Source organism: Megascapheus bottae, chromosome 6 (genome assembly GCF_031878675.1).
Source record: "Megascapheus bottae isolate mThoBot1 chromosome 6, mThoBot2.hap1, whole genome shotgun sequence".
Classification (NCBI taxonomy): domain Eukaryota; kingdom Metazoa; phylum Chordata; class Mammalia; order Rodentia; family Geomyidae; genus Megascapheus; species Megascapheus bottae.
Genome location: NC_143514.1, coordinates 51963677 through 51990084, shown reverse-complemented (window position 1 = coordinate 51990084; position 26408 = coordinate 51963677). Strand labels below are relative to the sequence as shown.

Below are 26408 nucleotides of genomic sequence, written 5' to 3'. Positions count from 1 at the left end.
GGTTACACAGCAAGGTCCAGGCCAGCCTAGGCTACAAGGACATAAAAGAAAACAAGAGAAACATAAAAAATGATGAGGAAGGGGAAGAGGAAGAAGGGGAGGGGAGGAAGGAAGAGGGGGAGGAAAAGGAAGGGAAGGAAGGAAGGAAAAAAGGGAGGGAGGAGGGAGGAAGGGAGGGGGGGAGGGAGGGAGGGAGGAAGGAGAATTCTTATAAGTAGAAATGTTTGGTGGGACTCTTAACCTCAAGAGGATAATAGGGACTTAAGCCAGATTCAGAACCAAAGTGAAAATGAGCTGTGAATTTAGCCTGAAAACAGGGAGCTCACAGATGGAAAGAATGCAAAGATTAAGAAACAGAGCTGGAAAAGTGGCCTGACAAATGCAGTCTTTGGAGACAGAGATGTCCAGGGAGACAATAATGATAAGAGCAATATAACCTTAAAAGGATGAAGTACTCCTATTTTTAAATTGATTCTGAAGAGGAACCAGAAGAGAGGTTTCTGATGAGAGCAGAGTGGCAAGGACAGGAAGGAAAAGAGTTAGCTGTGGAACTCACAGTCCAATTATAAAGACAGACAGGAAACTGGGGGCCTTTAGGCTTAAACAGAGGAGGAATTAGGGTAGGGGGTAAGTAAGACATTTGCATAGTTATTAAGCAGTCCTTGGCATAGATGTGATCTAGTAGTCAGAGGTAGTCAGGATTGGCCAGGCTGGGCCATCATATGACTTTAAAAAAAAAAGTCATTGCTGCCGGGCAGCAGGTAGCTTCATGTCCTGGAACACAGAATGTCCATCTATCAGTCCTGTCTCACCTGGATCCCAAGGTGGCTGCAAGGTGATTGCAGAGAACAGCTCATGGCAAAGGCAGATACAAAATGGAGGTAAAGATGCCAAAACTTTATGCTGTTTTCAATGAACCGATGGGCCTAAGTGGGGCATCAGCGCTGCCAAAGTAGTTCCTAAGCTCCTGTTAGACACTCATTCACACTACCAATAAAACGTATACCTCTGTACTGGGTCAGCACTGCTCCCTGTGGTTGCCAATGAATCAGACGCAGTCCTCCGCCCTTAAGGAACTCAGAAAGACAGGAAGCTGGAGTATTTCTGTGAAGTATGGTAAATGCTCTTAATGGGAGTGTGTACGGGGACAAAGGAGATTGGAGAACTGTCAGCTTGATGGCAGACAGAAGAGCTTCCCAGGCCCAGAGAAGTACTTGTGCAGAGTGGCAAGGGCTAGAATGGTGTACTGTGGTTTCTCATTGCCAGCTGTGGGGAAGGGCCTTGACCTGGAATGTGCTTTTCAGGGTGTATAGAACTGGTGATGAGAAGGAGAAAGATAGTGTCTGCGAGGAAAAACATCAGCTCAGAGCCTCATGCTGCACCTGATGAACAGGGGATGGGAGCCTTCTGTTTTCATTTTAACCTTTAGTTCACTTGCCTGGAAAGTGCAAGCGAGAGCAAGGGAAGACCCTAACCAGCTCACTGTGTGTGTTTGCGAATAGTAAATAGGGCAATGAGTGTGAATGTACTTGCAAAATCCCTTGAATCCAGCTTGTGATTTAATGAGTATTTATTTTGTAAGCAGAGGCTTTATAATGGCTTTGTAAGGGTTGCTGCTACTTTTCTTCTGCAGAAATAGCATTTTCTCTGTTATCTCTGTCCAACCAAAACCTTTAGTCACTTCTTGCTATTCTTGCCATTTGCTGTCAGTGTAGCTACTACTCGGGATCTATAGGAAGAAAAGAGCAGTCCAGGTAGAGGCTTAGAATGAGAATGACACTGGCTCTTCCTCACTGAGCAGGTCCTCAAAGAAAGCCAGAAGTGCCCTCTGCTATCAGCACTCAGAGTGGCAGTGCTCTGAAATTTCCCATAAAAATACGGGGCTTTTTCTAGTGGGAAATCAGAAACTATAATGACTGTACCTATTTACATTTGAAATATCTAGCCACTCAGTGTGGAGGGGTTTTCTTGGAAAAGCAAAGGATACCAGAAAGTATGCTTGTATACATGAAGAAAACAGTACTTTTTGTTGTTTACTTTTTCAAGTTCATCTAATCTTTCTCCCTTTACTGCCTTATCTTCCATTCTGCCGTTATGATAACAAGTTCTTGGTGAATGTTTGTGAGGCATTGTGAAGATGAAGGAAGTAACTACTTGTGTAGGTGAGAGTAAGACTATTTTCATATATGTGTTCCTGTACTTGACTTAAACTCAGGGCCTTGTACTCAGCTTCTTTGATCACCACTTGAATCATACTCCTAGCCTATTTTTGTTTTTTTTTTTTTTGCTGGTTATCTGGCAATGGAGTTTCATGGACTTTTCTACATGGGGTGGCTTTGATCCTCTAGGTCTTGGTCTCCTATATAGCTAGAATTACAGGCATGAGACACCAGCTTCTGGCTTAAGTATTCTTTTATCTTTCAGAAGCTCACTTTCGGGGATAAATATTACCATCTCTAACGTCAGTCACCTTTGCAGTACTTTATGCTGGGCAAGTACTTGCAGAACATTGTGATTTGGACAAAGGAAATTAATGTGTATTGAGTGTATTTTATGCCATGTGCCAAGTTGTAGACCAGATGCCTTTGTTATTTCTAATCCTCACAATAAAGATAGAATGGCCCAGATCTTTCAGATGAGCACATTGAAATTATACTCCAAAGAGTCTTAAATGACTAAATGAAGGTCAAGGCTAGAGCTGGTTTATAAACCCAGGTCAGATAAATTCTAAACCTTGTGTTCTTCCCATTTCACCAAGTAGAATTTTGAACCAATATCCTTCCCGTAACATCTATTTATTTGGCAGTATTTTCCAACTAATAGAGAGTAGATACATTGGCTAGATTGTTTTAATCAGGTTAGATAGTTTATTTTTTTTCTAGGACTATCAAGTTCTATTTTGTGCTGCTAGGAAGGGTCCTCAGGCTTAATTTAGGAAAGGGCAGAGAATTTGATTTTAGATTTGTGTTCATGTTGAAGCTCTGGCTGAGTGACTGGAAACCTCCATCATGTAGAGTGGCCATGTTTTTTATTTCTGTAAATAGAAGAAATAACAATAGTTACGTAGCTAGGTTGTCTAAGGTTGAAGTGAAGTAATGCGCCATAAGACACCTATCAACCATATATATGCATTGGTTATCGGAAGTCTTGAGAGGAATTAATGGTAATTGTTTGACTAAACAGTCTCCCAGATAAACCAAAAATACAGTTTAATTAGCATTACGACAGAATATCCATGTATTAAGCATTTGCCTTTTCCGGCAGGGCCTTTGCAAAGCACTTTGCATACTTTTCCATTCCTGCATCTATGACATTATGTATTAATTACTCATTTACTTATTTATTTACTTCCTTGCAAACAGGAACTCTTTCCCTCCTCCTTGGATATTCCCGGCATTAAATGTAATGACTTTCTGGCCTATTGAAGAAGTGGATTCCTGTTATAGAACTTAGCTTCCCTCTTGTTCCTTTGACTGCTTTTCTTCCTGTAAGAGATTCGGTTTTCTTTTAAGAATTTGCATTGTGAGGAGGGGCCATTCAAACGAAACAATGTAGTACCATTAATGCTTGTGAGCTTTTAAAAACAATATGTATATATATATATATGGATATTTCTAGGATTTAAAAAAAGTATACCTAGAGCTGGAAAAATTTATCAACTTCTTGGCAACTATATTTTCTCAGAGTCCCTCTGAGAAAAGTAAACTCCTCAGAGCCTTAGCATTGTACACATTTCCAAATTATTCTTAAGAACATAGTAAATCAGCCTTGAGAGGGTCTGATATGAGTATTACTTATGACACAGTTTGAATTATAACACAAAGGTAATATTTTGGAACCTTTACATGCATGTTTAAAAGTCTCATTATTTCTGAATTTTAAACGTCAGTTTGATTCTTGCCCAATTAGTGGGGCTTCAAAAGCACATTTTGAAAAGAACAAAAGCTTGTTTGAGAGGACAAAAATATTAACTTATTCATTCTGTTATAATTAAAGTTTTATTTTTATAAGGCAAAGTATAAAGCACATAGTGGAAAGCCTTTTTAAATAGAACAATGAAGAGGTTGGGAATATAAAAAATAAGATACATTTAGAAGTAAAGTCTGCATTTACCACACAAAAATATCTTGTCCTAATGTCCTATGCTCCTTGCATGAAGGGCCATAGATTTGGCATCCTTTGTCCTACCAGTATAGTATTCAAAAGAGGGATCCAAGGAATTTCTGGATTCTGTGTCCATAAATCAAGAGCAAACCATCACACACAGGACAGGGACTATAATATTATAGTGTCACAACAAAGAATTTGCTTCAAAGCAGACAAATATCCTGATACTTATAACTTCTTTCTCTCCCTACTTCGCTTGTTCATGAAATTTTGATAAATACTATATTAGGAGAATCTCAGAGAGATAGAGGCGGGGTCGGGGGGAAGAGAGAGGAAGAGAAAGAGAGACAGTGAAAGAGACAGGCTTTAAAAAGCATGATGTGGAATACCGCTTGATAGCATCGTACATCCACAAGGCATCCAGGAAGATGGAGCACAGAACAGAGAAGAGATTGGGGAAATTTTGGCAGCTGAGGTTGGGGAAATAAATGGCTGTTGTGTGATTGGGCAGATCCAGAAAGCAGGCTCCTGCTCAAACCATGTAATTAAGAAAAGTGGGAGCTTTTGTCCAAGTGCAGAATGTTCATAATCTCAGAATATGTCAGCAGGAGCTTTTAGAACAGATTAGTACTTTGCACTTCCTGATTTTCCTTATAAATCATCTCCTCTCCTTGCTGTCCTCATGAAAGTTACTTCCAGGTGACAGGCAGACTTAATACTGTAACCTTGCTAATTCACAGTGATTTAGGTGACAAGGAGACAGACCAGAGACTGTTTCAAGAAACACAATTTGTATTCCTTTGGGCTCCCGTATGTCCTCTAACATAGGAACAAACGGAGTGTGGCCAAGAAGACATTGTGCAGCACGACTCTGGGGAGGAGAGAGAATCATTTTTAATACTGTAGCTCCAAAGTATTTGAAGGACTTGACATTGTCTTTATGTTTTAAGAAACAAACTTTCTTTTAGATTACAAAAGTGCTATGTTCTCACTGTAAAAACAAGACAAAAAATAGGAAAATAAAGATAGAGAAAAGTATACCAATCAACAATAATCCTGTTATTTGTGCATAGCATTTTTATTTTTCCTTCTTACTCTATATATGTTGTAGCATTGAGATAACGAATTTCTTTCCCTTCTTTTTCTACATTGATCATTCAGATGTTCTCCTATTAGAAAAATACATTCTAGCCAGATGCTGGTGGCTTGTGATTGTAATCCTAGCTCCTTAGGAGGCTGAGAGCTGAGGAATGTCATTCAAAGCCAGGAAAGTCCATGAGATTCTTATCTCCAGTTAGCCACTAAAAAGCCAGAAATGGATCAAGTCATAGAGTGTTAGACTTGAGCAAAAAAGTTCAGTGTGTATGCCCTGAGTTCAAGTCCCAGAATAAGCAAAATACATATCTATACATGATTTTAGCAAATGCAAAATACCAGATCTAAAACAATACTGTAAGTTATTCAACCACCATGTAACTCATTATTTTGGATTCTCTTCTGAGCTTCAGAATAGACCCCTGGGTCCAAGAATAGGAAGATAAAGTACAGGAAGATTGTGCCAATTTCTCTTTCTACCTATAATGATAAGAAAGACCATTTTGCTGACAGTTACAACTTTTCTGTATAAATATGTTACCCACATATAATTCACAGACATAATTCTCAGCCATCATGGTTGTACACACTGTAATCTCAACACTTCGGAGGCTGAGAGAAGAAGATTGTAAGTTTGATGCCAGCTTTGTCCTGCCCAGCAAGTTTCTGGTTAGCCTATCCAAAAAAAAAAAAAAAAAAGACACAGATCCAAGTGCTCACCAACATAAGATTTTTTAAAATTTATCATGTAAATATTATTACTAAAAAGACACAGAGTTGCATAACTGTTAGCACAGTCCAGATTTATCCCCTAAAAATCCTTTATGCCCATTTTTAGTCAATTTGAAATTTACCTAAACCCTGAGCAACTACCAGTCAATCTACTTCCTGTTTTTAGGCATTTGCTTTCCCAAATTTTTTACACCAAATCAACATGAGATTTTATGGCATCTACTTTTACTCTTGCTTAGTCTACCTTTCCAGAAAAATCTCCGAGAAAAGTGCCCAACTGCGACAAGAGGCAGTGTAATGGATAAAATTCTTTTATCATCAAAAAGCCCTTCTTTATATGTTCGTGGGGTGGGGGGTAAGAGATAAAGATGGAAAGAAAGGAGAGAGGGAGAAAAGGAAGCAGGAATGAAAGAAGTAATGAAGGAAGGGAGGAAAGAAGGGAGGGAGGGAAGGAAACCTGACACTGAAGTTTTCTTTTTTACTAACAGACATGAACACAGGCAATGAGGCTGTCTGAATTGTCCATGCGTATCATTTACCATATCCACTTATACATACATTGAGATGCTAAGAACTGTTGTATTTCACTCAGTATGTTTAGCTTCTGAATACCTTAAATAACCTCTCTTTTGAATTGTACAATTGGAAGAACCATTGGCATTTTACAATTCCTCTTGAAAAAGAAGAAGGTTCTCAGCTCAGATTTTTCTAGGGCTTCCCATTACTCTCTTTTACTCTTCTCATTCTCTATGAAAACAAACACTGATTTTCAAAATATACATCTCTACATAGATTTCAGAGAAACTTCATGTAGGCATGCATATCAAATTTAGATATGTTTTTCTTTTTTACAGCTAAATCTCAATGCATTTACTCACACTCTGAGCTACTAACCAGGCATTATATAAATACATGATACTTATGTTTACATGGGTATTGCCATTGGCTGTTCCTTATTCATTTATTCAGAAGACAAATCTGACTTAATCAGTCCGTGTTTCATTTTTCCAATGATTCATTAACTGCTCTTTGTATGGAAGATCATGATAACATATTTACTTTCACAACTGTTTCTCACCCCAACAGGTACTGTAGCTTATCATTAAATACTTAGATTATTTTACCTACATTAAACATTCAGAGTTCAGAAAGGCTTAGTGGGTAGGGTGATGGAAGCAACTGCTTTCCATTTTATTTCTTTTATTAGTGCTAATATCTTTTCAGGAAACTGGAGCTTGCTCACACACAAAAAAAACTGTATGTATACTAAAATATTTGTCATTTTTAAAATAATGACTTTAACAAAGACATCTTATTGGAACTTTGAGGTTGTCCTTTATTGATCAGTTTAGAAAAGATGGCTAAATTGCAGGAAATGAACACGTTGTTTGTATAATGGTCATCGATCAAGCTGTTCCCACCATTCTAGACTTTACCAAAGGGAAAAAAAAAGGTCTGAAAAATCAGATACCCAAGAGTTTTACCAGCACTGTGCCAGAATAGACACACTAGGAAATCATTTCAGATTCAAAGTGAGACTGCAAAGCAGTGCTGTGACATGTAAAGGAGGCTAGATTTTTATTTAAGAAGAAGACATGTACATGGTCTACCTAGGGAAGAAAATTAAAAACTCAGATTTTGGTGAATTTGAGAATTATGCCTGAGAGAAATTAAATTTTGATCATGCTTTTCATATCCATGCTGGCCCTGCTTTTTTTAAAGTATTTATGTCTCTTGTTCTCTCCTGGTATTCTAAAAGCGTTGACGACCTCCACTGAGAATACTTTTTTGGCCAGGCCTGGTGTTCATCTCCAGTGAAGATGCCATTTTCTAGGAGGGGCTCCTTAACCTTCATCCCCTGCCCCTTACAGATAGCATTTGTTTAGGACAGAAGCATTTAGACCAGGAAGGGGACTGCCAGCCCATTAGCAGAACAGCGTTGGAGGACTGAGTATATTCACTGTGTGTGCTTTGGATGAGGAAGAGGGGGTATCGCTGGGAAAAGTGCAGATGAATTGCTTTTAAAAACAAAAAGGAGTGTATACAATTGGTCGTGATTAATTATTTGTTTACCTGCCCTTCTCTGTCATCCTCTCAGCTTGAACTCAAATTCTAGGCAGGGACCAGATTGCTTTAGTCTCCCCCAATTGTAACAACAATGCCTTAGCCTCTAATAGCATTCAATAAACTTGTGTTGAATTGAATACACCTGTTTTAAGGATATGCTGAGAATTTATTACCACCTAACTTCCTAGAGTAAATAGGTCTTTCAGGTTATTTGTGCATCTGCCCAAAGGTATTATTAAACTGTCAGAGTGTTTTCCCCAGTTGGAATTAAATTTTTGTAGAGTTGTCTAGCTCCCAGAATAACCAGGATGGCTTGAGAAACCTGGAATGGCCTCTTCAGCTAGGATCGCCTATTCCAGGAGTCTCTGTGAATCATAGTGTGAAACCTGATGGGAGGTTGGTGTTATCAAGCCTCTTTTTTTTTTTTTTTGGGTATGATCCAGCCAGCCATCTCAGCCCTTCCTTTCAGGCCCCATTAATAACATGTGTCTCTATCGCAGTTGAGTCGTAAGTGGAAATGTGTTGCACTTAGGAAAAAAAAAATATTAACCTGAAGGGACTGGAGCAAATTAAAGCCTCTTGAAAGAAAGAAAGAAAGAAAGAAAGAAAGAAAGAAAGAAAGAAAGAAAGAAAGAAAGAAAGAAAGAAAGAAGGAAAGGAGGACAGAGTAGATATTTTATGAACGGGTGGAAGAAACTTTAAAGGAATTAGGGGGCTGTACAAGCCCTTTTTTAGTATCTTTTAAGGAGCAAGAGAAAAAAAGAGTGAGGAATTATTCCTAAAAATAAGGTCTATCTTCAGGAACACAGAGCCTGCTGTGTAATTTTCTAACTTTGGGGATTTGTTTTTGAGGCTTTTTAAAGGCGGGTGAGATGCAGGAGTCTGGGTTGTTCCTCCAAAGTCTAACATACTGCATGTCAGAATTTTATAAGGGTTAAGTGGGAAATGCCTACAAAGAGAATTAGGACTTTTATTTTTGTTCTCATGAATAATTTAAATCTATTTCTTTAATGGTTTGATTCAGTGACTGCCCTCAGTAAACATTATTCTTCATGCTCTCGGGAGTGCTTGCTCTGTTACATAAGGGTTAGCCTTTGTATATAAATTTTCAAAAGCCCTCCAAATCTTTGAAATGCTCATTAAAATATTTAATAAGATGTGTATGTGTCTGAGGGAGGGACACACCCAAGATATGTCTCTTCTCAGTTCAATTCCTTGTGTGGCTTTCTAGACTCAGGGACTGCTGAGATTCAAAGAGGTTTGAAAGTACAAGCAGAGAGTATTTGGTAAAGGAATTATTATATTCTTGTGATCCTCTATGATACTTTCATCCTGATGCTTTGGCATAAGTTCAGCCAGGGAGACCACACCTCCCCCAGAGTAAGACAGTGAGTGCACAGGGCCCCTGGACTCCCAAAGGGAGGATTGACTGGAATGAGTGAGTTCTACCTAACGTTGGGGACTTTTATTTGCCTCATGAACTAAATCCCAAAAGTGTAAACTAGTTTAAGATAACACAAAAGGCCAAACTTATTGTCAGGCTGCCATTTTTTGATGGACAATACTGGAACAAAGACACCCTAGGGTTGTGGCTGGCAGATGGATGAGACTCCTAGAGCATCACCTCAGCTGTGGCCCGCTGAAGCCCCCAAATAACCAGATTCTTCCATCTTCCTGGTGATTCCTCCAAAAGAGGCAAGGTGAGGGAGAGTGGAGGGGCCCGGTGGAGGCAATAGATAGCATGCAATGTCAGCCTGCTTAATAGTTCTCACCTACCCACCTACCATGAAGAGTAGGATGCTAGGGAGGGAGAGGAGATAGACTGAAACAGGATTCTAAGCCTCCCTAGCAAGAACATTAAAAAAAACTGTGAATCTACACGTAAATGCTCCTAAAGGGTCACAGGCTTAAATGGGAAGGATCTATTTGAGGGTTTTCGATCTGGAGACAAAAGATTGGCTTTTCTAGAGGCAGAAAGGGCCAAGGCATTCAACAGGCTTTCTACTGGGCCCCATGCCAAAGTAAGGTTCAACCCTCCAGCCTGATTGAATTTGAAATAAAAGGCAAAGAGTAGATTGGTTGTTGCCAGGGGCTAGGGTTTGAGGGAAATGGGGAATTGTTGTATAATGGGTATAGAGTTTCAGATTTGCAACATGAAAAGAATGCCCGAGATAGATGTTGGTGGGTATTATAATATATATATATACTATATATAGCCATATATATATGGCCACTGAATTGTACACTTAACATAGCTAAGATAATTGATTTTATATTTATTTTACCACAGCAAAAGGAACTAAAGTCTGCATTTGAAAAATAGCTAAATGTATAAATACTTTGCATAAATAGATGCCCAGTAAGAAACTGGTGACTTGCCTATTCTATCCTCTTTTATTATATAGAAAATAGAGGCTGGGCATGGTGGCTCATACTTATAATCCAAGCTACTCAGGAGGCAGCAGTCAGGAAGGCCACTGTCTATAGGACTCCAGACTAGCCCAATCAAGAAAGTTGAGTATGATTATTGACAACTATAAATCCCAGTTTCTCTGGTGGGGTAGATAGGAAGAATCATAGCCCAAGGTTAACCTTGAGCAAAAACAACAACTAGAGAGCAAAAATGGACTAAGAGTAAATTAAGTGGTAGAGTGTATGCCTTACAAACCTTGAGGCTCCAAGTTCAAACCCCAGTATTAAAAAAAAAGGATATGACACTCTTTTATTTGCTTATATTTCACAGGGTAGTTTGGTATTTCCATTCATTCAGCGTCTGGCATCTAGGACCAACAGGTGGTTGGTCAGGTCTTGGTATACAAAGTTGACGGATAGCATTGTTATAAGAAGTGGGCCTCACAGCAAAGGCCTCCATTCTTGGTCAACTGTGAAGCAATGCATACAGGAAGATCTGGGGGCAGAGGTGTCTCCACACATAGTATCCAGTGTATACTATGGCCCTCCCTCCACAACCCAACAACTCCAAAAGAAAATTTTATCCAAATGGCTTCTGGAAACACTGTCATTAGAGGGCACAAGTGAAGTACCTGTGGACCCGGGCTATAGCCCATCTGGGTCTCCAAGTAGCAATGTGACCTTGGGCAAATCATTGTCCTCTCTGGGCTTCAAGGTCCATATATTAAAACTATAGAATTGGGTTCTGAGTCCCTCATGTGATCTGATAGCTATGGTGTACCATATTGTGGACTCATTATCATCTTATTTCTTGTCTGTATAGCTCTGTTCCCAGGGCCTACCACAGTGCCTGGCAAACCTGGCCTCCATCTCTGTTCATCTCGTATACTCAGATCTAACCCTGTGCAGAAATAAGCCCCTTTAAAAAAGAATGTGCATACAACCTGGCACATTCAAGAAATAGAATTAATGATACCATGAGCTCATGTAAAAACCCTGAATTCTAACAACTGAGGTGTCATGAATGAATGGCAGAGAAAGTTAACACCCCCCCAACACCACACACACACACACACACACACACACACACACACACACACCCTCAGGAGTACCATGAGAAAAAGGCTGATGCAGCCTCTGCTCTCCTTTCCTCCCCTCTGCAGAAGTAAACAGCCCTGGTGGTGATGATCTGGCAGCTGCATGTCTGTGGCCCTCCTTCTTGCTTTTGTTATATGTTTTGCAGAAAAGAGTAGTGGTGGGAGGGGTGAGGTTAATGTGTTGAGTGAGTAATTAGTCATTCAAACTATCAACGTTTACAATGACAGGATTTGGGTGCCTCTGTTATTGTGCACTGCTCTAATAGTTTATCCCTGAAATTTTCTGCCTGTATAATGTTTCTTAAAATATATCAGGAGAACATAAAAGATTTAATGTAGTGCTTTGTACAACCATTAGGCTTTGAAGTCAACGGAACCACCTCAATGCTCTATGCTAGAGGCTGACTATAATTTTTCTTCATTGTCATTGGGAAGAGAGAAGGAGAGGGTAAGTGAGGGGTCTGGAATCTGGTCAGCTGTGAAGCTGGCTGTGAGTCCCACACAGAATGTTTTGTTAACGTACATGTGCACACTTGAGTCACTGACATATTTATTTGCAAGGAAGATTAGGTGGTTAGAATATCAAAAGTGTTAAACTGAGGAAGTAAGTGTTCTGCTTTTGCCCAGTCAGTCTCTGCACTCACTGGAGAAAGTGCTTCCTACAACTGCTGTTTCCCAAATAGACACTGCAGCTCTTCTGTCTATGGTAACCTTACGCATCCAGTGTCTTCCTCTATTAGCAGCTTCTCTCATCTTCCATACAATGTTTTAAAAAAATCTTCTTATTTATAATCACTGTCAGATTTGATGGTGATGTTTTAACTTTGACTTTTTTCTTCTCCCAAGCTTGTGTGGCATCCTAGAAGGTATCAGTCAGCCTAGAGAGGGGACTTAGTATAGGATGTATAGAAACATGTCTGCAAAGTGTTTCTCAGCTTTCAAACTATACATTTTGAGAAAACTGTGCATGTGTGTGTCAATTCTTTTTAATACACAAAGAATAACTGGATAGCATATATGTGCAGAGACAAAAAGATCCATCTCATCACACAAGAACATGGTGGGCCGGGAGTTTGGTCTAGTGGTAGAGTGCCTGCCTAGCATGCACAAAGGCCTGGGTTCCCTTCTTCGGTACCACATACATAGGAAAAAAGCTAGAAGTGGTGCTGTGGCTCAAGTGGTAGAGCTCTAGCCTTGAGAAAGCCCAAGGACAGTCCTCAAACCCTGAGTTCAAGCCCCACAACTGATAAAAGTAAAAAAATAAATAAATCGAAAAACCTATATTAAAAAAAGAAGAACATGGCATATTTGGAGCTACAGTATGTTGAAGCAGAGCTTAGTGGTGTGCCACATCTCGTGTCTCTTTTAAAAAAGGGTTGTCTCATCTCTAGCTAGCTCTCAACTCTGATTGTTAGCATAAGTTAGAAAGCCTACATAGGATGTAAGGAGATCCAGAAGCCAGTTGAGGAACAGATAGTTCATACTTCCTGGGCTTTGCAGGAGCAGATAAACCTGAAAGATGTTCACAAGAACAAATGCTGGCTTTTGTTACATTTCCGTAATATAAGCATTCATTAAACTTTCAAGAGTTTCTGTCCCATCTAACCTCAGCATGCCTAAGTATGATGTTCATTCTTCTACAGATGGCATCATTTGAACCAAAGCAGCTTTCTAGTACAGGATATTTTTTAGGTATCTTTGGGTGGCCACTGAAGAACAGTAACCTGAGAAAGGTGATAAGCAAAAAAATGCTCTATAGATGGTAGGACAAATTTGGTGGGGGAATTGGCTAGATAGGGGAGAGTGACATTGAATAAAAATGCAGTAGATGCTTCTGCCAGCCAGGCCTCCTAAAAGGACAAATTCTGATTTTCTGGTTCCCTACTGAGTTAGTAGTACTTTCTGTGTCTGTTGGCTGGACACCTGGTTGGTAGAAGCAGTAAGTGGACAGAAAACAGAGGCTCTGCCAATCCTTGGATGTCTTCATCTCCATTCGCATGCTCCCCATCCTCCTGATTTTTTTTCCTGGACTCTTGTCTATAGTGCAGACAGCTGAATAGGGTTCCTGGGCGTAGGTTCTATTGATCCTGAGGAGAGCTTAATGTAGGAGTCTTCTCAGAAGCTTTTTGCTCTCTCCTTGCTGTCTGGACCAGCCATCTGGAATCCTACAGTTGACCTGAAGCCAAGAAGAAAATTCTGGTGATGTGAGAAGTGGAGCCACTTAAGTTGCTTACATGATGGTAAAGAACCTTGGACGCTCACCATCTTCTCAATTTGCTTTACAGAATTTCCCTGGTTCTTCTCAAGACTTCATGTCTTTCTTTTGGTTTTACTTCCCAGGTGTAACCATCAAAGATGAAACAGTAATACTACTTATGTGGCTTGTGATGAGGAATAATAATTGTGATGCCCTTTGAAAGTCTGTATACTAGACACTTCTTTTTTTTTCTTTTTTGCCAGTCATGGGGCTTGAACCCAGGACCTGGGCAGTGTCCCTGCACTTCTTTTGCTCAAGGTTAGAGCTCTACCACTTGAGCCAAAGCATTACTTCTGGCTTCTTCTGTGTATGTGATACTGAGGAGTTGAATCGGGGACTTCATGCATGGTAGGCAAGCACTCTACCACTAAGCCACATTGCCAGCCCTTAGACACTTCTTATACACAAACTCTCTCCCTGAAAATAACATTGTGTGTCAAGTTTTATTCTATGGAGTTTTGAAGAAAAAAAATAGGAGGGGAAACTCAGAGTATTGAACTGCTACATATGAGGCCATAAGACTAAAAGTAATAGAACTAGAATCTTAAGGCTGCTATTGTTTTGACTCAAAACAAAAATCTTTCATTTTTTTATCATGCCACTCTATTTCAAATGAACATGTAAATACAAACAAAACTGAAAAAAATCTTCAAACATTGATAGAACAACTAGAACCTTGCATTCTCTACTGATGGGAGTGTAAATTGGTACAACCACTTTGAAAAATTTGTTGGTATTATTGACTAATGTATATAGTATACATCTATAGCTATAGCATATGACCTAAAGATTGACTTCTTAGGAATATACTAAATAGAAATGTATATGCACCAAAAGACATAGGCAGAGTGGTCATAACAGCAATATCTATCTACAGTGATTCAAAGGAGGGGACAACCCAGACAATCAATAGCTAAATAGCTATGTTTATACACCATCTGATTCTCTAGGCAGTGGACAATAATAACCCCCTAGTTCATGTAACAACATAGATGATACTTCAGAAAGGGCACTAGAAGCATACCTGTAGTATAATTCCACACAGAAAAAGTTCCAACATAGATAAAGCAAGTCTATGCATTAGAAGTCAATATATTGTTTCTCTGGTGGGAGGTAATTATATGACAAAGGAGGGCATAAGAGGAAGTTTTCTGTGGGGCTAATCATGTTGTATGCCATCATTTGAAAGATGGTTACCTGCATGTGTTCACTTTGTAAGCATCCTCTTGGCCTAAGATTTAAGACTTGTTCACTTTGCTACATCCATATTATATTTAGTGAAAATGCTTGATCACAGAATTTCTTTGAGCAACCACATAGTAATAATATCAAAGCTACTAATTATCAGCTAACCTTCTGTGCCCTGATTGATTTTCCTGGTCTAAAAGCTGTAGAGACTATTAGAATAAATGCCTTATTGCTTTCTCTTGGAGAGTCAGTAAGAAAGGCAATTGTCCATGTGACTCCAAGAGCTATCAATGAGTGTGATTGTTTTTAACATTATTCAGCCACTGAGTCTATGGTGGTGTCACTAGGCCCTCTTCACAATTTCATGAATCAGGAGGCATTGTTCCCATTTTTCTAATGAAGAAAATTGAGTCTCTTGGGGTTTAAATCACTTGCCAGATCTCACACCAATAGTGAGTGACAGAGCATCATTCTCTTCCCAAGCAGTTGATAATTCCAGAAGACATGGAAACCATAGTATGATGGGTGCCTAAGGAATTATAATGAGATGCAATGGAAAGCTGAGAATGGATGGGCAGCATCTTGAGGCAGGAAACCTGGGTACAGGGCCAGACTCTGCAGTGTCAAAGCCATTAGACATGACTAGTTTGGTCTTCATCTCAACTATCAGAATATTAACTGGCTCTTTGATTTTATGATTTGCTAGGTTTTTTTCCTCAGTCCATCTAAGGAATCTTTATGATCTTCCTTCATGAGCTTTAACCCATTTTTCCATGTAAAATCTTAACTGTGGCACCATCTTCACAGTACTTTCTCTGAATGCCCTAAGCTGTCAGCAGGCAGAACTGCTTCTCTGCTACATTCCTGCTGTTCTGCCTCCAGCCTTCCACCTGCCCATGCCCTCTTCAGCCTATAGGCTGTTGAGGATACAGATTCATTTTATTCTTATTTTTGAAACTACCGTGCATACTGCCTATGACAGTTCATATATCTGAAGAAAACCTTAATTAAATATTTAAATCCAGAGAAAAGCCTTTTAGAATAATGTTCAAGATTACAGATTGTGGAGAATCTAAAGTGGAGACCTAAAAATTTTATCTGCATGCTTTTGGCTTATTTGTTTGTTTTATTCAAAGTATAGGAGAAACAGTGACTGTGTGGCTAGACAAAAAAAAGCATTAGATGGCTTTTCATAGCTCCCACACATGTATTTATGAATTTATGTTGAAAGTCTGATCAATGTCTAAGCATCAATAAAAAAATCTAAATACTTCTCATATGGAACAGCCCCACATAATTTAATATCATTTTCCTTTATGAGATAGTTAATATACAGGTACTGTATTTGATCTGGAGAATGTGTAGCCCTCCATAGTTAGCTTTATTTCAGCTTTAATGGAACTCTAATTTTAATCATGATTATTACTTTACATTTTAATTATAATTTGGTGTGGCTTAAGTATACATTTCTGAGAGTGATTGTGTAATGAAAACAGGAATTAGCTTTTCATTAACAAAATAATGGGAGAGTTCCCACTGCATTCTAGTCTGTGTTCAAAATCTACAGGCTGGCCTAAAAATAGCAAGAGGAGTTAACATTTTGGTTAAAACAGGCTTCTAAATTGGCTGTGTTCACAATCCAATCTTTTTAGCTTCATCTAGTTCTCTTTCTTTTCAAAACAAGAAAATACAAATCTTAAAGAGATTGTGATGGTTTCTTTGAGATTTCAAAAAAGGCTTCTTGTTTATTATTTTTATTTTTATTTAGATAATTAGCACCATGGAGCCTCAGGTGTCAAATGGCCCGACATCCAATACAAGCAATGGACCCTCTAGCAACAACAGAAACTGTCCTTCTCCCATGCAGACCGGGGCAGCTACAGACGACAGCAAAACCAACCTCATTGTCAACTATTTACCCCAGAATATGACCCAAGAGGAATTCAGGAGTCTCTTTGGGAGCATTGGTGAAATCGAATCCTGCAAGCTCGTGAGAGACAAAATTACAGGTATGTTCTTCTTCAGTATTCCAGGCTGGGGATCCACAGATAACATCATCAGATGTGTGAAGTTCGTTATGAAATGCCCTTGTAGGGTGGCGTCCCTGAATATCTGCATCATACATCCTGCATGGGCAGATGGCATGGATACACACAAAGGTGAGAACTCACAGACACCTGCACATGCATGTACCACGTGAAGCCATTCCAGATTGGAAAGAAGGACACCGAAGCTCGTGAAGCTTTTGGAGCTCCTTCACTTTCACGAGCAGTTGTCCCTGGCTTCTATCCCCTCTGATTTTGAGTCAGCCACCTTACTCTTTGCTTGTGAGTTCCCAGTTCTGCCTTTAACTTTCCCTGTAATCCGTGCTAGTTTTATTCATTTACCCTCACCTCAAATATTTGGTTTCTGGTGGCCAGTGTTCTACTATACATCATGTGTTTTTAAGGGAGCCCAAGGAACTTCTAAAAGAGTAACACAATTGCTCCTTATCCCTGGAGAGACCCAAGCCCTAAAGTTAGCATATAATTCCAGAATATAGCTCCTCTCCAGTAAGAGGGAAATACTTTGTTTTGAAAACACTAAAAATTCAAGGACTTTTTACTTTAAAGTATGTTCCTGTTGACAACTGTTCATTGAAGACCTAACGTTTACCAGAGAGTGATAATATAATCTTTTAGGGAGAAATTTCCCTGTGATCTTTTTTTGGCCGGGAGTATGCTTTCAGGAAGCTATTTTGCTACCTAATGACAATGATGAAGCTGTTACTTTCTGGTATTCTACTCCCGAAATCATTCACTCAACTCTGAATTCCGTTGTGAATGCTAAGTTTTGCTTTGCTTTCCCTGCACTGTTTAATTGATACGACCTCTGCCTGTAGAAGTAAAGAGGGATGGGCTTTGATTAAAATAAGATGCATCATCCTGACTTTTAAATCAGAGACTATAGTCTATGTGTGAACCTACATACATATGTGTGTATATAGACACATATGTATATATATATATATATATGTATGTTCTCCAACTCTAGTACTTCCTCTATAAATGTGTACTCCTTACAAGTTAAACCACAAAACTGGAATCCAGTGGTACTCCCTGCAATACAAGTCCCATAACTCTCCAAACACAATTCCCAATTTTTAAAATTGGGAAATATTTCTTATCTCAAAGGACGTGTTGTAACCATGAAATGAGAGGCTAATTTTATAGCACCTAGCCCAATAGCCGTCTTTCAGTAAGTGCAGGATGTTGTTTTTGTAGACACAGATACTATGCTTCCAGAAGAGCAACCAGGACAGAAAAATTCTATCAGGGTCTCCAAACAGTGGTCAGGCTTTAATGATTTCATCCCAGCCCACTGGGTCATCTATCCTTTACCAAAATTGCCTATGCTTTAAGAAAGCTGACGTTCCAATTTCTGAATAATCTTCATGTAATAGAATGATCACTCAAACCAAATTAAGACAAGTAGTTAACCATATGATTCTCCCTCCCATTCCTATATAAAAATGTACTTTTGGTTTAAGTAGGGATTCTGCCAGCTATTAGTGGATATTAATAATCACCTTTTCAGAGGGGCTTCTTGAGAATGGTAGTGAGATTTTTTTGAGAAATACTGATTCATGGTGTTGTTCCTTATTTTCTAAAGACACACACTTAAACAAGCAGATTCCTTTACTGAAAGAATGCTAATTTGGTAGTTCACCGAGTAGATTTGAATTGGAGTGACAGCTTCAAAGACAGCCTTTAATTTGGTATACAAAAACCAAAATTGTCGACTTTGGTTTGTTTAGCACCCTCTCCAGCACAAGCCGAGATAATACAGTAGCATCTGAGCTTAAAGAAGAAGCTTAGGAGGTAAAAGCAGAAATACAATTCAAGAATAAATTTATAATTATGCAATTTTTAAAATCCAGACAATTTTTTATTTGTAGAGAACTTATGGGAGTGAGCCAGGGAAATAGAGAGAGACCAGAGATATTTGCCCTCATTTGGTAGCAGTGTTTAATAAAAGTAGAACTTGTGGTTGTAAAGAGTGCTTATTAAATTCTTCATTTACAGTACCTAATTAATTCTTGCATTTTAAATTAACAGTGAAACTGGTCCCTGCTGTACCATTCCATAGATACAGCATATTTCCTCCATCTACCCGTTGTTCAGGTTTAATTGGCTGTGCTAAAAGTCAGGGGAGGGAGAGACAGTGCTGTGGGGAGGTGGGAAGAAGCAGGGATAGCACTCACAGAAGACCCTCTGAGGCCTGCTTTGGGGGTTAAATTATAACACAGGCTGGGAGAGGTGAGGTATCACACCAGACAAGTGGAAAGGCTGTAGCTAGCTGGTGGTTCAGAAGTCAGGGTAAATGACATCATAGGTATTTTTGTTGCCCTGATTTTTAACATCCCATTCCCCCCTTTTCCTCCAACACCTCCTACAGATCTCAATGCATCCCGATCCTGTGAAGTTTACAAGGAGTTCTAAATATCCAGTAGGAGGATTGGGGGTAGGGGGAGTGACAAAGAGATAAGAATTCAAGATTAAGATTTACCAACCCCCAGCCACTCCCTAAGAGTATAATAGGTTCCTTTAAAAGGCCTGGCTTCTAATGGCATTTGCAGGGAAATGGATGAACATGAATCATGTTGAGTGAGACAAGTCAAGACCTAAGGAACAAAAGGCGCATGGTATCCCTAATATGTGGCTATTAAATCCAAAGAGTACAAGAGCGAGGACTCAATAACTGCATACCCAAAACTATGGACATGGTAATGGAAATTTAAACATAAATATATAGACATAAAAACCTATGACTCTGTAGACATAATGTTTTATTTTTTAAATTAATATGTTTCTATGACATACAAACCCTTAGCCTAATTTTGATTAAGTTCTAAATACTAAGTCCCAGTGATTGTAAATAGAGATTCCCTCCTTGAACACTTGTTTGTTAAACTTGTCATTTAAAATATGATGTAAAAATCAACATTAATAAATTCTTAAAAAAAAGGGAGGGGGGGCCTGGCTTCTGTAAAGTTCAGATCCCTTGAGAGGAAGACACTGTGTTAATAGCATTACCAGAAAGCTTTACTCACCCCTGGTTTGTGGGTTGCTGATGAAGTCTCAGTTGGAGAACACAAAAAAAGACATCTGGGCATAGATTTAAGTGCTATGGTACTGAGACATAATTACCACTATTTGGCAAGTATTTATTCTGTGAGCACTAGACACATCTTATTCCATTTGTGATGGAGACCAGACTCCATTTTCTTAGATGAGGAAACTGAAGCTAAACAAGGCTAGACAGCGTCCCCAAGCAGGTGGTGGAGCTCTGCGAGTCACCCTAGTTTCCAAGAGCATGATTTTATTCGGAAGCACGCACACGGTGAAAAGCGCTGCTCAACCCCATCCTCATAACCCACAGCAGAAACATGCTCCTTTGAGTAGAGGTTGCTGGCCGCCCTCCCAGTCTTCGGAATGCTCGTGGTTTTAAACAAGACTCCTGTGTATGAAAGGAAGCAAAGCTAACAATATTTGTCATCCACTGGGACATAACCTGCATCCTCCTTCGAGGTAGAGACAAATTTACTGAAAATGTCAGGCTTAAGATTCTTGTACAGTGCTTTTGGACACCTGTGCTACTTATTAAATAATGTCTTTGCAGAGACATTCTCTTTTCATTTTTCAGTTAGGAAAGGACACTTATCAGGGTAATCTGAGTACCCAGGAGAGAATGCACACATCCTAAGCTGCATGTCTCATTGTGGGCACGTGATGGCAATGCAAGCCAAGTCCTTTGGTCCTTTGGTTTTTCTCCTGTATCTACCTGTAGCTTCTGCCAACTGGTGAGAAAGAAAAGTGGCATGTGGCCCACAGGATTTGTGCCACCTAAAAAGTCAGGCAAGGAACAGCAAGCCCTAAGTAGAAATGACAAGTTTCTCCCAGAGACTTTAGAAAATTGATTTTTGTTTCTGTTTTATTTGTTTGTTTTGATGCCTTTCTTACTTTTGCTTTGTAAGCATTTAGATTGCCTACTGAATTCGAATTTCTGATTAACTTGAGTTGTAAGAGAAAGAAACATGGCTAGGGCAGAACAGGGTTTAGGTGGTTCAGCTGGTATTAAAGTCAGCTGAGCTGGAATGCTACATTGTAGGCATGTGTGCAGGTTCTGGAGTTTGAGTTAAGGACCTGAATTTCTCCCTGATTTTTTGTGCTCAGAGCTGATGTTCTACCACTTGAGCCACATCACTACTTTCAGTTTTTTGATGAAAAAAAAAAAAGATAAGAATCTCTGATCCTCATGTCTCAGACTCCTAAATAGGATTACAGACTTAAGCCAGTGACACCTGGCTATCTTCAATTTTTATAAATATGTACCTGTGGCAACCCTACCTACAAAAGGAATGGAGAAATGTCAGAAACAACAAAACAGAATCCCTAGAAATGATGAACTCAATATACGGCAATAAACAGTTTTTATCTGCCTTTACATACCATGTGATTATTGGAATCACAGTGATTTTTTTAAAAACTCCATTTTAACTTAATACTATGCTTCACCTATTCATACTGGGTCATTTTTTAAGAATGATTTTTTTGTCCATTTTGGGCAAGTAAGAAATCTGAAGCAAGGTTTGAGGACAGATGAGTCCAAACTGAACAGAATCAGTTACAAAACTGTATATAATCAAGAGAGTGGTACACAGATAGAGCATAAGTGCAAGGGAAGAGAAAGGACCTGCGTTAGTGGGGAGCTACCGAAAAAAGATTGCAACGATGGGCTTCAGATTTAAATAAGGGAAAGAAAGGCAAAGAAGTTAAAAGTGCAACTTGAGAACCAAAGCAGTTTCTGTTACTCAGTACTTTGGACAAAGGAATCAGAGCTAGAATTTTTGCCTTGTCAGAAGCAGCCATGGCAGATGAATTAAGTATGCCAAAAAATGTTGGTTGGAGTTACAACCCAGTGGACAAAGACATTTTCTAAACCCCATCTCTAATTCATCCCTTCATTTCCTTTTCCCTAACACATTTTGAGCTTAATATCATCTTTCAGTGGAAAAAGCTGAGCAAGGGGAGAAAAGCACACAAATACACACACACACACAGACACAGACACACACACACACACACACACACACACACACACACAACTCTCTTAACTATTTTGGGTATCAGGGTGAATACTTTTATTAACATCTTTGTATCAGAAGCTACATCTTTAATATTAAAAGAAACCAGCTCAGTTTTGATGTGGTGACATGAGGTAACTGCTGTTCTTTCTCAGGTTTGTCAAAGTGCTAATCATCCCAAACCTCTCTCAGTAGGTGAGAGGTGGGATTTGGCGAGGGCACTGAGGGGGGTGTCTGTAACAGCTTCCACACCAGGAAGCCTGTGGAGAGAATACAGTGTGCTGGGAGGGAGGAGAGGAATGTGAGGATCGAGGTGGATTTATTTACCTCTCATGCTTTTAGGAAACTGCACTTATAGGAACACAGTGAGAATGTAGTTGTACTTCTGAGGTAACAATAAATGGCAGGGGAAAGGGGGAAGGGAGGGAAATGGGGACAAAAACATGAGAAGGGGTAGCAATGATGGTTAAGGAATGCACCTTCTATCTGGTGAATATAATGTAACCCTTCTATTACAATAAAAATAATTAAAAAACAATAAATGGCAATGAAAAATTCTAACATAGCTCAGCCAGGGTGGCTCAGACTTGGAATCCAGAGTTGTTCAGGAGGCTGAAATCTGAGGATCTTAGTTGAAGCCAGACCACACAGACAAATGTGAGACACTCTTGTCTGCAATTAACCCATAGTCACTGGAGCTGTGGCTCAATAGAGTGTCAGCTGGTAGAGTACCAACCTTGAGAGAAAAAAAGAAAAAAGAAAAAAGCTAAACAAGAACATAAGAGTCTCAATTAAAGCCCCAGCACAGGCACAAGTAAATAAATAAATCCTAAAATATGAAAATGTTTTGAATTTATCCTTGAATAGTGAAGTCAGCCATGAGTTTACCAGTATCAGTAAATTTGAATATAGTAGTGATTAACTTTGACAAGGTAATGTAGCTTCCAGGTATGGGAGCCAGGACTTGAACCTAGAAATACCTTACTAATTTGAGAGTTTCTCATTGTATACTTTATATCTGGCAGTTTCTTTTAAAATAGTAAGCTGACTTCCCTTTACAAACCAATACATAATGTATTCCTAGGTAATGAAAATCTGCAGTGCAAAAGGAAGCATCGTTAGAACTCAGAGAATTTTTTTTGTTGGGAAAATAGAACACTCTGAGCTCAAAATATTAATTTTTTAATTAAACAGGTTTCTACTTACTTAGCCAGGAAAACTGATTTTTCTCCTCTCTTGAAATACCCTTCACTGTATTCAACTTTTCTTTGTTTTACAAGCACTACATTGAAATGGAAGCAAGAGTCAAAGCATAGTTAAAACCTAGCCTCAATTAGACATTTCCAGGAGTAATCCCAAGATATAGACGAGCCCAATAAACTTCTTCCATTCACATCAGAGGGCCATTTGTTAGTGACAGGAAGAATAGAGGAAATAATAGCATTTATCAACAGATTTTGCTCAGATTTGAGAAATGTACTTGGTGCAATGTGATATGTCTCCTGAATTTGGAGGAAAATCAGACAGATTTACATCTGTCACCTTTTTTTAATCACCTTCCTTTACATGTCTTATACATAATCCACAAAAAATAAATAAGTGAGTTCTGATTTGTTGACTTAGGAAGAGAGTTGGAATTGTTGTATGAATTGAAAAAAATTTAGGTGTGGAAAAATTTGGCAGGGTTATAAAATAGTGCAATAGGGGTGGGCCTTGTTAAGGGTATACCCCTTGCATCCTCACTTGAAGAGTAGCAGAACATTAGGTGCAGACAGTAAAGCATGTAATCATTGTCCCTTTTACATACCCATCAAGGGCAATCAGAGCCCTACCATCCGTTCTAATTAGGACTTGGCAGTTGAGTGGCTCTGGGGGATTTAGGGTTTGTGCAGGTACTTTATGCAGCTTTCCACATCATTTTGTTTTGTTTTGTTTTGTTTCCCAAGATGGCAATAGTCGGTATTATAGACCACGTATGGTCTCACTTAGCCTCCTAGCTATCTCCTCTTCATCTTCTCTTCCAAAGCTGACAGTTCTGACCCACTTCCAACTTGGAGAACCATAGGAAAGTATTCTCACATCCCAGGAGAGATGTCTCAAAAGGCTTTTTACCTAGGATGTGAATCGGCCTTGGATATTTTAAGGACTTTCTATTTCTGTGCCTTAGCTGACTGGTTCATAAGACCAATTCCCTATTCACTCAGCCTCCTCTCCTTTCCCCAACAACACACACACACACACACACACACACACACACACACGCACGCACGCACGCACGCACTTACTCCTCCTTCTCTTTACAGTGGCCTAGTTGATTGAGTAGCAAAAGGTAATGTAAAACTGAAATTTCCACACATTGTCTAAAAATATAATTCATCAGCTTCGGGGTAGAAGGAAAGTGCTTTCTGCAATATGTTAGTGGGAAATTTATCTTTTTTCTTGTCTTCTGTGAGGTGTGGTAGTGGTGTGTTCAATCTGCCCTTTGTCTCCCCCTTTCTGCCTCTCCCTTACAGCTCTCGCCTATGAACTCTGTATCTGTCTTTATTCCTCCTATTTAAGTTGCCTTTTCGTTTTCTCTACAGTACCAAAATTGAGCTTTGATGGGAAAAGATATTTCTAGTTTGGAGAAAGGATAAAATTCAGATAGAAACCATATATTTGTATAAAGTTTTTATATTTGTAAAAACATTTTCAATCAACCAACAGTGTTTATTGGTGTCTACTCTCTCAGACCAAATGAATGCTATTTCCTTTCCATTCTCTCTTAAACTCTGTGTCAGAGTCTTCAAAGAAGCCAAAATGAATAAGACACCATTTGTGGTCACATCTAACTACAGGGGCAATGAGAGGGGAAAGATAGATCAAATTTTAGAACCTCTATCTGAAAGGACAAGAGGCATATGTATCATTACACATTCATCTTGGCTATTTTGTCTGTTTCTCACCAAGACTCAAACTTATTCAGCTCAGTCTGGCTATTTTTGTTTCTGATTATTTTGGAGGCAAGGTCTTACTATGTGACTGAGGTTGGCTTTGAACTCACTGTGTAGCCCAGACTGTCCTTGAATTCATAATCCTTTTGCCTCATGCTCCGTGGAGGCTAGGATAATGTGTGCAACCCACAACTCTCAGCCATGGCTCTGGCTATTGATGTCGTTGAAAAGATAACACAGAAAGAATCCTAGGGAAACGGGAGATTTGATGGAATACAAATGACTTGAAACCACAGAGCTTGAGATGTTACAAAGAATTCATTGAAACTTCATATTTTGCATGATCAGGGGTTATTACCCCCATTTTTCAGCTGAGGAAATTGGTCCCAGAATTAGTGAGCAGATGAGAGGGGCTAGACCTGCCTCGTTGCAAAGTTTGTAATCTTTCTGTTACCTTGCCACTCTGCCTCCTCTGAATAAAAGTGAAGACACCACTTATGAGGGTCAAAAGGAGAAAAAGATGGACAATGGATGGGGCTCTCAGCTCAAGTGTCAAAGAAGAGTGAGCCTTGAACTTGGCAGAAATTAGATTATAGGAAACTAATGTAGTTAAGGAGCCAAGCTTTAAGGGAAGCCAGGTGGGGTGGCTCACACCTGAAATCCTAGCTACTCAGGAGGCTGAAATCTGAGGATCATGGTTCAAAGCCAGCCCGAGCACTAAAGTCTATGAGGCTCTTATCACCAACTAACCACCAGAAAACCGGAAGTGGTGCTATGGCTCAAGGGGTAGGGTGGTAGCCTTGAACTGAAGAACTCAGGGACAATGCCCAGGCCCAGAGTTCAAGTGCCATGACTGACAAAAAATAGACTTGTTAAGGGATAAATATTTATGCCATTCCACAAATGTTATATGTTGAAATTTTAAGCCCCAAAGGAAATGCTTGGATTACAAAAAGAATTAAGGTTAAATGAGATCATAAGGATGGACTCTAATAAAATTCATGTCCTTGTAAGAAGAGTGGCATGCCATCCATATACACACCAAATAAGAAGATAGACATCTACAAGATGTAGATGTCTATATAAAAAGAGACCTTACCAGAACCCAGCCATATTAGCACCCTGATCTTGGATTGCAGCCTCCAGAGCTGAGAAAATAAATTTCTTCTTTCGAAGCTGTCCAGCCCAGAGTATTTTGTTATGTGCAGCACAAGCTGACTAATACAGATTTTATACGAAAGAGGGAACAGAAAATCCAGTAGTACTATGTGGAGTAGGTATTTATAACTTCTTTGTGTCGATGAATTGTAACCCAGAGAGAGAAATTATTTATCCAAGTCACTGTTAATAAATACTGGAGCTGATATATGAACTCAAGTTTGTGAGATGTTAAA

General features: G+C 39.3%; 1 protein-coding gene across 6 annotated transcripts in view; it reads left to right on the top strand.

The window, feature by feature from the left end:
• The window catches only part of Elavl4 (ELAV like RNA binding protein 4), an 88451-nt gene that overhangs the window by 19817 nt on the left and 42226 nt on the right, over positions 1-26408 (top strand). For 5 of the 6 annotated variants that reach the window (XM_090334877.1, XM_090334876.1, XM_090334880.1 and 2 more), the window contains exon 2: positions 16724-16964. In XM_090334877.1, the coding sequence (XP_090191003.1) occupies positions 16724-16964 (241 nt within the window). Of the gene's footprint in view, positions 1-13663; positions 13751-16723; positions 16965-26408 lie in introns of all 6 variants that reach the window. The other variant, XM_090334879.1, reaches the window with a different exon arrangement.